Source organism: Pantherophis guttatus, chromosome 6, assembly GCF_059756535.1.
Source record: "Pantherophis guttatus breed Tessera chromosome 6, ASM5975653v1, whole genome shotgun sequence".
Lineage (NCBI taxonomy): Eukaryota > Metazoa > Chordata > Lepidosauria > Squamata > Colubridae > Pantherophis > Pantherophis guttatus.
The window spans coordinates 58,579,047-58,595,011 of record NC_142068.1 but is presented as its reverse complement, the minus strand read 5'-3'; the positions used below and the strand labels follow the sequence as shown (position 1 = coordinate 58,595,011).

The 15,965-nt window shown below is 36.5% G+C and overlaps 1 protein-coding gene across 1 annotated transcript in view; it reads right to left on the bottom strand.

Annotated features, from left to right (window-relative positions):
* Nucleotides 1-14,898, bottom strand: part of HTRA1 (HtrA serine peptidase 1) — a 39,890-nt gene extending 24,992 nt beyond the window's left edge. The window contains exon 1 of the mRNA XM_034436384.3: nt 14,091-14,898. Within this exon, the coding sequence (XP_034292275.1) occupies nt 14,091-14,589 (499 nt within the window). The 5' untranslated portion in view covers nt 14,590-14,898. The remainder of the gene's footprint in view (nt 1-14,090) is intronic.
* Between the last annotated feature and the right edge of the window lie 1,067 nt (nt 14,899-15,965).

Below are 15,965 nucleotides of genomic sequence, written 5' to 3'. Positions count from 1 at the left end.
TTCATTGGAACGTACAAAAATTATTTAAAATATTCACAAGCAGTGAGTTCTCCTACCAGTAAATCCCAATCAAATTAAGCACAGCTGCCAGACTCTGAGCCAGATCCAGTAGAACAATGTCTCTCATTTCACATAAAGGATATTTGCATGAGAACCTAATACCCATTTAGGAAATTATCCAAACAGTAACCAACACAATACAGGGAGTCCTTGACTTAAAACAGTCTGTTTAGTGACTGTCATGTCATGTGATCAAAATTCAGATGCTTGGTAACTGAGTCATAGTTATGATGGTTACAGTGTCCCAGGATCATATGATCACCTTTCGCAACCTTCTGACAAGCAAAGTCAACGGGGAAACCAGATTCACCTACTAACTTAACTATAGTGATTCATTTAACAACTGTGGCAAGAAAACTCGTAAAGTGGGCAAAACTAACTTAAAAAATGTCTTGCTTAGCAACCGAAATTTTGGGTTCAATTGTGCTCATATGTCAAGGACTACCTATAGCACAATGTCTGCCGCTGCTTAAGAGATAGCAAATAACAGTCTTATCAAAATCTACGCAAGCACCTGCCCTGTGTTTAACTGCCACAAACTCTCTACTGCAAAGGTGTCCAACATTGGTAACTTTAAGACTTGTAGACTTCCTCATGCTGGCTAGGGAATTTTGGAGTTGAAGTCCACAAGTCTAAAAGTTGCCAAGGTTGAACACTCCTGCTTTAAGTGTAATACTGAGGAACCTCCAAGTCATCTACTTCAGGTGGCAGCATTCCATTAGAACCATTAGAATCATGCTTCAAGTACCTTCTCTACCTCTTCCTCACTTCATGGACATCAGTTTGATAGGCATAACATCCGTCTTTATAGATCTTCAGAGCAATCTCAAAAATGTAAACCCATAATTGAAGACTCTCTCAGGAAGATACCTGATATTCTGAACTGTTGTCAGAATGGCTGTCAAGTATATGAGGAGGATTCAGAAACAGAGGGTCAGGAGCAAACTGAAGATAGTTTCACGGTTATTTTTTCAGCCTTTCTATTTATGACAGAAAATTCAATTTCTTATAAAATAATATAATTTATTTTTTCCTACCCATTATTTTTGTCAGAACTGTTTGACTGATCAAGATTCCTCTATAATTGAAGAGAGCAGTGTGATTCTGATTTGATACAAAAGATAAGGAACCAATCCTCCCCTCTCATTCATTCAGATTAATTCTACCTAAAATCAATTTCTTAATTTCACCACACATAGGTTTGCAAGCTGAAAAACATCAGAGAAAAAAATACAGATTATTGGTGATAGAAAAAAAAATAGATTATTAGTAAATCAAAATTCATTATTGATGTTTTAGAAGCAAATTGTCTACTTATCTTTGGATAGTAAAGCTTTAAGTCCAATGTTATATAGGAGACACATATATTTAAACTAGCAGGCATGTGTGTGTGTGTGTGTGTGTGTGTATGAAACATTGAAAAACAAGTACAAATCAAGTATAATCAGTTATGTACAATTAGAGGATTCAGCTTTGTAATAACTTAAATATTTATTACTGTGAACTGTGCAGATAGCAATCATATGACCCTAGTTTTGAATTTGAGACAGATTTCCTATTTACCATTTCTTTATTTAGGTTTATATTAGATACAGATATATTTTGAGCCTCTTATACAAGATGGTCAACAAATGTTAATTGCCAGTATCTTGAATTCCAAATAATTGTTACAGATTCCCTCCACCATTATCACAAATCAATGGAAAAGTAGTATCATGAACTATGACAATTTAGTCTAAATATGTCAGCATTTAATAGTTTCCAATAACAAAAATGAGCAATCATTTAATTGCATCAATCTAAACACTATTTTATCACAAAACAAGGGTGCTAGAGAGAGTTCAACTGATACATATACCGAGAAAAACTCTTATGTAAACAGGAAAAATCCCTTGCATAGGATTACTTGCATGTATCGCTATCAGGGGGAAAATGGCCCTACTAACAGCAGAAAAGAGAAAAGCTGACAAAGAAACTTGGCAGCAACTGATCATGGTAGCAAGAGCAAATGACTCAGCAACCTTTTGGAGATTAGTTGTAGCAGTGTTAAAATTGCTTGAAAAGTTGTTCAGTTTTTACTGTTGCTATTTTATCTTTGGGGCTACCTAATGTATGTGTTTCTCTTTTGTTCTCCTTATTTAAATAGCATTTTTGTTTTCTGTTTGTTTTCTGTACTTTCCTGATTTGTGGTATACATTATAACTAAACTTCCCTTTTTGTGGTTTTGAATAACTCTCAAGTATTCCAGAGAGATTTTACTCTCTTAATTTCTCAAGTAACTTCCTTTTTACCAATTCCCTTATTTTAAAAAAGTTCCTTCTTTTGAAATCTAATGGGCTGAATTACTTGCTATTTGGTATAGATCAGAGCTGTCAAACTCCTGGCCCACAGGCTGGATGTGTCACACGCTGGCCATGCCCACACCCAGTTTAGTAAAGGGGGAAAAAGTCCTGATACATCATGTGAAGCTGCCATGACGTGAGTTTGACACCCCTGGTCTAGATTGTCAGTTAGAGTGAAATCTCTGTTCTAGACCACAATTATTTATGACATTTAGAAATATCACCTATTCTTTGTTGCCAGAACACAAATTGCTATAATTAATGTAAGGAAAATTAAGTTACTCATTACTCCCTCACTTTAGATGTCTAGTTCTTAAATATATATACTGTACCTATGTACCTCACAAAATTGTATGTTTTTCTGGATTCTAGTTCTTACAACTAAAGAGGAAACTTTATAATTACTATAGTATATGAATCATTTGATTATAAAGATATGGCAATTTTCTTTTCCATCCACAATGAAAAGTTTAAAAGTTCTGAAGCTGAATGAGACAAACCATATATTCTATTTGGTATTACCAAATTGAGATGCTGCCAGGATTAGATTGCTGCTTCTTTTCTTTTCTGCTGCTTCTTTTTAAAATATATTGTTCTGCATTACATTTTGCAAGAAAGGGCACCAAACAGTGATTTTAAAAATTCAAAAAAGTACTACAATTATTTAAATGCAAACAATGATGATTCAGCAAGGCTATAAAGATACAGGTAAAGATGATAGGAACATAATTACTCATGATACAAATTATGCATATTCAGAATAAGATTACTGATATGTTTCTTACAAAGAATGAAGTGGCATATTAACTTATACAAAACAATCTAAATTAATTATGCCAATAACTTTAAAGGTAAGATTTATACTGTAGCTCAGTTGAATGTGACAAACAGAATTTATGAATTAATTTGATTCTATTGGAAAGGTAACTTCTGAGGAAATAAATTATATTTATAGGAAGTATTCCTGAGCCACCATTATTAAAGCAAATTAAGAATTCTTCTCACTTTTTAAAAAATAAAATACATGATCTCCGACTGCCATGTCCTAAAAGTGTTCTTTTTAAAATGTTTCTTATCATTCTGATCATTTTCACTTTAGTACTTCTTGCTCACCTGATCTTCTCTTATGACTTGTTTCACGTCATATGAAAATACTCATACTTTTCTTCCTATTCTACAATTCTACTTAAGAAATTTTAATGGATAAGATAGTATCAGAATCAGAATCAGAAATTCAGAGTTTCTAGTCTCGTTTCTGACTAGACTGGTTCTTTTAAATATTTAATTTTTACAAAATAGACAATGAGGTCATAATGTTGGTTCCATAAATTCTCATACAGGAATAGCTTGGTTTTAAACAGGAAACCATCTCCTTGCTAAATTGTAACCACAGTCCATGATGTATGAAACAGCCAACTATCTTCATGATTATACAGACACAAACTACTTTAGTGAGAAATATTGTCACTTATTTCTAGGTGATAATGTTGTGAAATATCACATTATCAACAAGAAATAAGCTATTTCTCACTAAAGAAAGGGAGTCTAGAGATAGATGTAGGCAATACTGTACAGTAGTCCTAGAAGCCATTCTCAGTGGAATGTAACCACATGTTTTCCAGCTTCCCTCAAAGTGCTAATGATAAAGCTGCCAGAAAGTTACACCAGTAGAAGTATTATAAAAGCATTTACTGATATTCAGAATCAACTAAGACGAAAGCTTTCTAATGAGACAGCAAGAAAAATAAGTTAGATAGTCTAGAGCATGGCTGTCAAATTCCTGGCCCAAGAGCCAGATGCATCACGCACTGGCCACACCCATGCCTGGTTTAGCGAAGGGTGAAAAGTCCTGATACGTCACGTGATGCTGCCGTGATGTGAGTTTGACACCCCTGTTCTAGAGCCAAAAGACTAAATAATCTAGAAATGATGTGTGGATTCTGGGCTTCTGGGAGCTGTACTTCAGTGACATCAGAAAGGCTATCACAACTCAACAATTAAGAGAAACCAGGACAAGCGGGGTCAACCTAATAGTCAATTGGGATGGGCACAGTGAAAAAAAAAGTCTTTACAGGTTGGTCAATGTAGTGGCTCAATGTATTTCAAAGTTTTGAAGAAACAATTAACTAAACTGTTATTAAATGTTTTTCATTTGAGTATTTGAAGGACCCTAAATTTAGAGGCCTACACTGATAGCAATTAGGTACTGTGTATCTTTAAATACAAGTGATGCTTTTTTCCCTAAAATAAAGCTTTCATATGAAATTATTGATTATTGAACTGTAAAGGCTAACAATAAAGGCAAGCTGCAGCCTGCATACAATCGCTTAAACCACTTTTTTAACCACTAAAATATATTGTTAAACCACTAAAAATCAATGAATCAAAATGTCTTGTTATGGGGGAACCCCCATAAGCTCTCAAACTGTGGCTTTTAACTCTTCCAAAATGTCACGAACAACCAGGCTGAGAGTCAGACCTGACTGGAGAACATTGTCAAAACACACACTAAGTTTGGCTTCTGTAGGTTATAGAATTTGTATAGGTTTGCTATACAGCAAACCTGCACAGCAAACTAGGAACAAGTTTGAACAGTGCTCTCACTCTGCCTGTGCAACTCCAAAGCAAGTAGCAGTTAACTCTACCACAAATTTGAGAGTCCCTGTGATATATCTATCACAATGTAATAAGTTGCTTTGTTCACAAGTTCAAAACACAGGTTCAGAAACAGGGAAAGAAAGGTGGGAAAACCACCTACAGATGGTTTTCCCATGTAAACTACAGATTTAGTGTTTCATTTGAGCCAGTCATCTGAAATGAGTAAAAATTAGCTCTTTATTTAGACCACTTTTAACAGAAATATTTATTTGTACCTATCAATTCAAATGAATACATGATCAGTACAAACTGATTTGATCATTGTAAGTGTCTGGATAATATAAAACATGGTAATAAAGCAACAAATCCCTTAAATATTATAACAAAATAGTGCTTTATTGTTTTGGCATTTATTTACATTTTTTCGGGCTTTATTTAAATTTTTGACATTTATCTCTTAGAAAACAGGATGCAACCATTCAATTCAGTAAGTGGGCATTTGATAAGCCTTAATGGTCAGCACATTAGACATTCTTGTTGTGAATACAAAGAACCAGTTGTCTGTGGGAATTTTCAATGAATAAAAAGTCTGCTGTTCTAAATACCTCAAATATTAATTTTTTTCGTTCCATTCAATCATGTCTGATTCTTGGAGACTGCCTGGACAAGTCCCTGCAGTTTACTTGGCAAAGTTTTTCAGAAGTGGTTTGCCATTGCCTCCTTCCTAGAGTTGAAAGAAAGTCACTAATCCAAGTTCTCCCGGCTGTCTGAGGAGGGACAAGAACCCACAATGTTTTGGTTTCTAGTCTGATGTCTTAATCACTATACAAACTGACTCGCAAAATGCTACGAATGTAATGGCAAATGAAATTCTTATAAATTAAATATAAATTAAACTTTGTTAATTGTAGTTCCTAGCAAACTAAATTTAAATATTTTACAGCGTTAAACAGAAGTTTTCAAACTGTAGATTGAAACCACCTGAAATTTAGAAGGCAATGTAATTATTAAAAAAAATAAGTTCAGTACTGCACAAACAGAATTACAACCCCTGTCAAACCAGTCTTAACTTTGCCTGCACAAATATCAGTGGAAAGTTACAGCATGCAAAATCCGAAAACTTACAATACTTCAATATAAGTTGAAAATGTAATTTATAACATATAAATTGTATATTTACTTCTTGCACAATCCTAATCCCCCCTTCCCCTCCCCCCCAAAAAAACCTCATTATTTTCAGTCACTGGAGGAGACATTACACATTACATTACTATCATCTGTAGTATCATCACAATACTACAAAGTTTGGGAAATCCTGGTTCAAACCATCATTTTCCCAAAAATTGGCCACACCTTAATGACAAGCACATTTGCAGCTTATTTCTAGCTCTTATTTTTTCCCTCTAAACTGCCATTATGACCTTTGGGGAAAAAAATCAGTCTGTGTAACATTAGTTACATGTGTTATTAAATTGAACTTTTTAAAATTCTCCGTTTGATCAAAGAATACTGACCCACCTGCCTCGAAGACTTTGTGAATGGATAAAAAGCAAAGGGCTCTCAGCTTTTAGCAACTTTTTATGTACTTCAGTAATTATTGTTCCATTATTCTAATAACAATTAATGTATGTTGTCACAGATGTGCTTAAGAGCTTATTTGTATTTTGTTACTCAAGGCAAATTGATTTTTCAATAAGCCAAATGCCTGTTCAAGCTCCTATCTGTTAAGTGGCTAGAACTGTCTTCAATCTGCATTTTGTGGAAGAGAATCTAGTCTTGCTCTCTAATGACATTCCCATATATAATTTATGTGCTGCAATTTGCCCTCTAAAATATTTTAGCATCATTAGGAACTAGCTCATCATTAATTAAGTGCAGAGTTAAAAATGCACCAAAACAAGAGGGGGAAAAGGAGGAACAGTAGTGTAATTCTCTTTGTGGCTCATCACTGAGGATTTGTCTTAATAACCACTCTCAAGGGTGGGAGGGGAGCAAAGAAAAATCAGTCTTCATCTGGCTCCAGTCCAAAGGTCTATTTTGTGCAGCTATGTTATTAAGTTAACCATAGGAAACATCTTAAGAAATTGTTCCAGGATGTTGACCGTGTTTATCTGATTTTATCTTCTTAGGAACAACTGCAAGTTCAATTCAAAATGTTATTAATTTTATTTTAAAAAACAAGTAGGTTATTATTGCCCAAATCTATTAGTGTAAAAAGCATTTAGCACCAAGTACTATATCATACAAGGCAGAATAAAAATTATAATATTTTAATTTCTAAAAATTATAATATTTTAATTTCATATTTTATCTCATCAATGTTTATAAAATGATTGGAAAATATATCATAATCCTTATGGAGTTACTTTATCTTTTAGGAACAAAAGTGGTGGTTCATCATAATCAAGGATAATTTGAAATGGCTTTTCAAAATGTTAGCAAAATGACTAACAAGTCTATTTTTATGTACAAATCAATATATTACACTTAATGTTCTGCCTTGTATGCAATAAAAAATAGAGCTGTGTTATGCAACTTTTGCCTCTTTTAACCAACATGCACTTTGCCACCAGTTTATCTGGCTGTTGTATCTTTCTTTGCCACTTTGCCGAAGATGTAATGAACTTTAATTGGCTAACAACTCTTAGCTGTTCTTAGTTCAACTGAGTGGAATAAGAAAATTGCAATTTGTACCCAAGGTCTCCTGACCATGAGAGCTCTTAAGCAGTGGAACAGCAGTGGACTAATGGGCGCTCCATCAGTGAAGGCTTTCAAGCAAAGGTTGGACATTTGTTTCAGGATTCCTGTCTTGGGTAAGGAGTTGGCCTACATCCTTTTCAACTTTATGATACTATAAAACTATTTAGCTTGTAAAATGCATTATAATACAAGAGTAATACCTAGTCATTCTGAACATTATTTCACTGATGGCTTGCCGAAGTTCAGTTTCCTTTTTTATATATCAATGGTATCATTACTGACATTACAGTTGTAACAACATTAAATTATAATGATGCTAATATTTTCATTGTTTCCTTCGATTTATAGTTCAAACATGTTTATCAGCTGATTGCTGAAGACTAGTCAGAGGTCTGGTTAGACATACCAAGACTTGAAAAATATGTATTTGTAGTTCCAGAAATAATTTACCCCCTAATCTAGATATGTGCCTAGTACATTCAAACAAAATTAGTCAAAAGAACAAACAGGATATGTTGTGTATACTCAGCTAGAATACATTAATTTGACTAAAAATTGTATGTTAATATACTGAGAGTATCATCTACTTATCCCACCATTCTACGTTTTAAGACGAATAAAAATGTTTATGCTATGTTTAGACAGGCCAATGTCTCTCAATCCCAGGAAGGATATAATGGCAGGAAAACTGCAGGGATTTTTTCTGGAAATCTTCAAGAATCAGACATGATGGAAAAAAAGTTAAAAGAAATAGGTATAAAAATGGAAACAAGATAGGAAAGAATGTACACCAGCAAAAAGGTATTAAGAGTTGAAAAGGTTTACAAAAAGGTCTTTAAGCTTGTGAGGGAAGATAAAACCAACCAAAAGATTTGGAGATTGTTTCAATAATATGACAGAGAAAAACCAGAAAAGTATAAGAGAACAAAATATGGTAAGAAAGTTTGCTTGGAAGAGATGTTAGGATGACATGGAGAAGGTTGACCTCCTCAACTAGTAATTGGCTTCAGTCTTCTCGCCAAAGGGGAACTCTGATCAAATACAGCTAAGCAAAAGGGACACAAAAAGGAAATGGCAAATAAAAAGAAATAGCAAACTATATTCATCACTTCACATCCCCAAGATCAGATCAATCACATCGACAAGTCTTGAAGGGGCTTGCGGGATGTCATCTTAAAGCCAAATATTTGTATTCTTTTAGAAATAATGAAAGGGAAGTATACCTCATTACTCCTGATCTTACAAAAGTCCCTAAAGACCAGGTTACACTAGTAGATCTGAGGACTCCAGATTATGAGTGATCTTGTGAGGTGGTTTCCTTATTATTATTATCCTACTGTTTATTAGCATAGTATCTTTTCTTGTTTCAGCTTTGCTTTTATAATTTTAATTCTTTTTAATAATGATTATATAATGGTTTGAACTAATGATTGCCTTATTTATCTAGTGTTTTATTGAATTGTTGAATACTGCCCAGAGTCACTTCCCTAGAGGTGGAGGGCCATATAAATTTATTTATTATGGTATTAAATAAATTAATAAAAACTCCCAGCCAGCCATGCTCAATAGAATATTGTGTGCAACTCTGGGCATGCCAGTTTAGAAAAAGTATTGAGAAAAGGAGCACTTCTGGATGATATCAACTCAAACCATAAGGGTCTTGAAAGAAAGAAAAAATAAAACAGTCAGAGGTGCTATGCAGATTTAGTACTAGAAGAGAAGCCTTTAAGGCTACTTGGTAGCTATCATTTAGAGGATAGTATAGGCTTGTTCAATACTGTACAGATGAAAAGTCAAGAAACAATGGGTCTAAACTGTAAGGCAACAGATTCCAATTGGATATTAATGGTAAAATGTGTTCAACAATAGAGCAGACTGTTTCAGAAGATTGATTCTCCTTCGCTGGGAGTATTGAAGCCACGACTGAACAGACATCTGTTGCGAATACTGTATTAATGGATTCTTATATTGGGCAGGTGGTTGGACTAGAATTCAGAGGTGTCAAATTGATGGCCCATGGGCAGGATGAGTCACGCACAGGCCACACCCATCCCAGCTCCGTGAAGGAAAAAAACATGGCAATACGTGACTGCAACACGATGTAGTGACTTTGACATCCATGGACTAGATGATCTCCAACTGCATTACAGCCTTACATTCTGTTTTAAACTCTGACTCAATCTATTGTTTAGCGAAGTCTTCTATAGAGAGCTTTATATAGTTAATAACTCTAACCAATATTTCTGCAGTTATTTTTGCTGCATCAGGATGAGATATATTTTTCCAGCCTTTTCTTACTGACACGCAGACAAAGCACCAGCCAAAGGAAATGCACTCCTATATTCTCCAAATGTTCCTAATTAGTAGATAGCCAAAACATATACTTTCCAATCAAAGGAGCAAAATAGTGCAGGAAATTTTTTTTAAAAACCCAATCAGGAAATCTAGAAATTGGGTAACTGGGTCAAACTTTTATTTCAAAAATATTGCTCTGCTCAACGTCATCAACTAATTTGCACCATAGCTGGGAAGGACAAGAGGAAAAGAAAATCAGCAACATGTTGAAGAATTTGAAAAATATTGTAAACTGTATGGTTAATAGAAATCAACTTTTGAAAGTTATACATAATATACTGTATAAGAAGAGGGAGGATTTCTATCAACAGTCCTATTGTCTGCTTTCTATTTTTTTTTTATTTCTCAGATCTTCAAGGGAAATTTCTAAACAATACTGACTTTTAAACATTATCTTCATTTTCTCTAATTCATTAATAGCATAAACATTTAAGTCCAAATCCAGAACTTAATTTACATAGATGCAGCAGCCCTGCTTTTCTCACTCCAATATGCAAAAAAAAAAAAAAAAAAAAAGACCCAGAAATATTGAAGGGAGCTTTTTTTCTGCCTCCTTGCTGATGTCTTCAAATATATATTTTCTAAAAATTTAAAAATACATGTATCTCAAATATTTAGCTAATAAGAAATCCCAATGGTCTGTGGGAAGTTAGCTACAGAAGACAGTGTTTAAGTAAAACTCATTCCTGATGAGTGGTTTGATTGGGGAATGTTTTTTTCCTGATGCCTGGTGACATGTTGAAAAGAGACAGAAGAAAGCCAAAGAAGAAATATGAGGGGTTCGAGTTTTCGGCAAATAAAAATTGTGTTAATTTTGTGGAGACCAACATACAGTACCTGCAGGACCACATTTTGTGATATTATTTGCAATGTCAACTTCCAATGGGGCCTTGGGTTGGACTGATGCTCTCTAAAGGTGTGGAGAAACTCATAGCTGAAAATGCTGGCTAGAAAGGCAGATTCTGGTGAATCTGCAATGAAGGACAATAAAATGAGGCCTCCAGAAGCAAGTAACTCAGTAGTGGATGACAGGATCCACCATTGGTCAGCCGTGGAAGGTGTGCTGGATAAGCAGAACAAAGAGAAGACAGCTTCTCACGAAATGCAATTCCTGAGCAAATAGGAATTATTGTCTCTGTAAAAAAAGCTCTGGGAAGTAGATTAATTGTAAATTTCTATACATCATCATTAAATTGAATAGGGTTAAGGTTAGAGTTAAGACGAATGAGTATTAAGGAATTAGTGAGCATGAAGAAAAGTATTAACTCTAAGACTATCCAGTTTTGTGGCTAAGCAGGATGAGAATCCAGGTTTCTTTTGGCCAGTGCATCACACTGTTTCTTGCTGCCATTTCTCTGAATCTTTTACAAAGAATCAGCATTTTTTAAAATTAAACTTGCATTTCCAACCATTTTGTGACAAAATGCATCATGTTCAATGGATTACATTTTGATAAAACAAAGCATTGCTAAGAAATGATCCACGTATCTGTAATAGCTATAGAACAAACCCTAAATCTGCTGTTGAAATCAGGGTTACATTTTCCTTTAATTTGCCATAAATTGTCAAAGACATTTAGTAATAAACAAATATATATTAATAATACTAAACCTACACCAGTTAAGAGGGAGACACATAAACTCATATTCAGAGTGCACAGTTCAATTCTAGACTGAAATGATTAAAGTCTAGAATTTGAGACTTACCGTAATTTTTTTAAGTCTATAAAAAGAAGATTGCATATATTACTGGATAGTCTAAGAATGTACAGTATATGAAATCAGATTTAAACTATGCAGGAAAGAATTGTGCAAACAAGCCAATTTGGACCCTACCAATTACTTATAAAACAGAGAGAATGGGTTGGTGTGAAATGCAAGGACCATATATGAACTTTCTCCCTGTTACAGTTTTCCATTCCAAGCTATATTATTTTATTATTATTTTTCTTCTTCATGAGATTTACATAAGCATAATGGAAGCATTAAAAAGACTGGAAAATTATATTTTCTATGGAAAATGTAGGAAAGGGAACAGGATTTCACTTCCCCTCCAATCTGCCCACCATATCTACTGTGACCCTGTGCTTACAGTTGTCCATAGGACTGAAGCTTGATCCAGCTTTAAAAAATCCTCTGTTGCTGGGATTTATAGGTTAATGTTAACTGGATTGTGGCCTAAGCAGGTAAAAGACTAGTAAGGGCAAAACTCTTATTTTTTCAGTCATAGTCTCATCAAAGAAAATATTTATCTCTAGGAAATTTTTCGTAAGAGCCAAACCAGATGTTTTACCCAGGTAAACAAAAGTCTTCCAACTTTTTTATGAAAAGCAACCACAGGTCCCTGCAAGTATAAGCAAAGGAACAATAACTGCTTAACCCCTCTCCTTCCAGCTGCCTGTTGTTCTATTAAAAATGCACACACATTCACTTTTCCATCCCTAGAAAAAAAAGTATTTGTACTCATGATTTCCTTATGCAACGAGAAAAGTGACTCATATGTAGTTAGGAAATTAAATATAAAAAAAGGGTTAAGCAGCTGTTTGGCTGCCAATGCTCATGGTTATCCTCCAAGGTTGTTTTGGTCTTTAAAAACTTGATATGTATGATCATCATGGATACTTAACCTATGATGACTTTTGAGCCATACAAAATCTAGCATAAAGCTGAACTAGGGGTGTAATTTTATACATACTTTCCAGGAGGTAAGACCCAGAGAACACATCTGGACTTCTCAGTAGATTTTTGTTTATTTATTTAGTTTATTTTTCCATTAAAAGGAATCCTGAAATAGCCTACAGAGTTACAAAATAACTCTTCAACCTAAGAAGAACCACAGTAAAACACTATGAAACATACTGGTTATTTATAAACTCATCCTGGGTTAAAAAAACAACAACCTGAATTGGGCTAAAAGTAACACTTATAGGTAGGTACATATTATAAGGTATATATAAATTATATAGTACCGTACTAATATACTCTTATTTATTTGGATTTGTTATACCACTCACTTCCGCTAAGGCTATTCCATAAGTTCAAAACATGTATTAAAAACACAAGTAAAAGTCACATCTGCCTCGACCAAAATAACATTCCCCAACATGCAAAAAAAGTTCAACAGGGGCTCCTATTAGAAGAAAGAATCTATTCTATTGATTTCAAAATGACAAAATCAAACAAATATATTTCCCTTCACACTCTGTTGGATCAAAAGCCAGATATTTGCCTAGTATATAAACTGGTTTAAAGGTTGGTCTGACTTTTCTATTCTCACCTAACAAAACTGAATCCTCTCTTTCTGAGCTGTGATGTTTCTTTCACTGTCCTTTCACTATTATATTTTGTCTATCTTGTTGTCTTCTTTCTCTGGAACATACTTTTTTTTTTAATACAGATGTCCTCCATCTGTCTGTTCCTTCCATGACCCAAGCCAAGGCCATTCAGCATTCCTGAGCCAAGCTGCATCCCCAATTATGTACTCCCCCCCACCCTTTCCAGAAGGTCATGGACACAATTATTATCTATACCTTGGAAACCAGTGTAAATTCTCCTGGGCACCACAAAGTAGTTGTTTTGTTATCATTTAAATATGCAAAGTAACATTTATCTTAGCTCTCCCTAGGAAAAGAGGATTTCACGCCCAGCTCAAATCTTCCCCCTACCTTCTTCAGTCAAGAAGAAAGAAGCTGAATTAAGTTTTATAAATAAATTAGCATCGTAATAGTTAATTTTTAGACTATCATCTTTCCCCCCCCCCCCAAAAAAAGCGACGAAGAGAGAAGAATACAAATCTAACTCAGCGCCATGAATCGCGCAGGGTGGGAGTCAGATTTGGAGAAAGAAGGGGAAAAAAGGCAAGTTGCTTTAACTATCTGGAGATGCGTTGGGCTCCAATATCCCCCACCACAATATTTATGGATGTTGCAGTCCAACGCATTTCGAGAGGCGACGAAGGCGCGAGGAATTAGCAGGGAAAAGTTGAGAGATGCGCGCCCTCCCTCGCCCCGCCGTCTTTCTGGAGCGAAGCTCTCACCCTGACCGCAGGCGCCCCTCTGGATGGCGATGACGGGCGGCTGATGCTGACTTTCGGAGCGCTGGCTAGCGGTCCGCAGCTGGCACAGGTTGCCGTAGCTCCTTCCATCGCTGCCACACACCGGCTCGTTCCCAGCACACACGCAGTGGCCGGCTTTCGCTCGCCTCCGCACCGTGGCCGAAGCCGCCACTCCGGGTCCCCCGGACGACAGCACACACAACAGCCCTTCGGCACACAACGGCTCCCCGAACGGGGACCCTCCGCAAGACTCGCCTTCTTGCGCGGCACACACGGGGCAGCAGCCGCAGGAGTCGAGCGTCTGGCCGCTTCCCGCGCACTCGACGGGCACCTCCGGGCACCGCGCACGGTCGCATCGGTCAGGGCAAACCCGCTCTTCGTAACGTCTCCCGAAGGCTTGAGCCGAGCTGCCCGGGAGCAGGAGCAAGAAGAGGCACGGCCACCAGCCGCTGGGCGCCAAAGGCCACAGAAAGGCTTTCATTGCTTCCTCACAAGAAGGCGCAGAAAGTCCAGCGAGCGAAACAAGCGCAACGGACCGGGACGGCGCGGCCGAAGTGAGGAGGGAAGGAGGATCCCGGCGCGCGGGGAGAGCCGGGAATTGGAAACCTTGCCTAGCAAAAGCGCGGAGAGCAACTGAGGAGGGAAGCGCTGCTTTAAAAGGAGCCGGCGCAGCCGGAGAGGTTGGATGCGCGCGTGGCTCGAGGAGCTGTCTGGGAGGAGACTTGGCGGCGTTATGCAAGGCCGGGGAAGGGAAGGAAATCTGCTGCCGCGCCAAGTGGGAGTGCAAACTGCAGCAAGTTCACGGAACTTCCCCCCCCTCCCCTATCAGTTTTTTTTTTTAAAGTATTTTTATTAATATTGAAAGGCCTGGTTCTGTCATTTATATCAGGTGAACATACTTGCCATCAGAGTATATTATATACTCATATATTATATACTCTAGAATATTATTACTCATATATATATATATATATATATATATATATATGTATGTATGTATGTATGTATGTATGTATGTATGTATGTAGGTCTTTGGTTATTCGGGTCTTCTCCCACGTAAAATTGGAAGTGTCTTGGTGACGTTTCGACGAAGTCTCATTCGTCATCTTCAGGTTGGTGTTCTCGGCTTCGTGCTTCCAGAAGTTAAAAGGAAGAGACAGCTGCGATCTCACATTGCTTCTGGAAGCACGAAGCCGAGAACACCAGCCTGAAGATGAATATATATATATATATATCTTTGGCCAGGTTCTTCCTATGCAGCCCTACGTAAACATCTTGGTTTACGTAGGAAGAACCTGGCTAAAGAGAAATACACATAAAGCCTACGATTATACCTAGCAGAGCAGGCAGTATTATGGGTGTTCCGTTAACTCTGTTCTGCACCATTTTCTATAAGTAGATCATCCTATCTGCCAACCTAGAGTTCCATACTTAGCTCAGATACATCATGGTGCCTGTGGAATGCATCATAAATGTTGTCATTTAAAACACACACAAAAACACACACACACTAAGCATTTTAAAAATCCTGGTCCAAGGTCCGAGATGCTTCCAAAGTTTTCTTCCAATGCTTTTGTTCTTGGACTTCTTTCATTAAATCTTGCCACCAGATGTTATGAAATATTCACAGGGGGGAGGGAATATTTGGTTGAACTTCAAGAATATTCCCTTAAGGTTAACACCTGCACTGGTGGCACATACAGATGTATAGCTGATCTTAAGCTCTGTGCAAATTGGATCAAAAATGCAGTTTTAAAAAATGACATGCTTATGTTTGGGAATTAACATAGTTGGCCTACTGGTGAAGGAATTGAACAGTGTTTTGACTCTGTTTGTTAGATGCAATGGTAATACCTA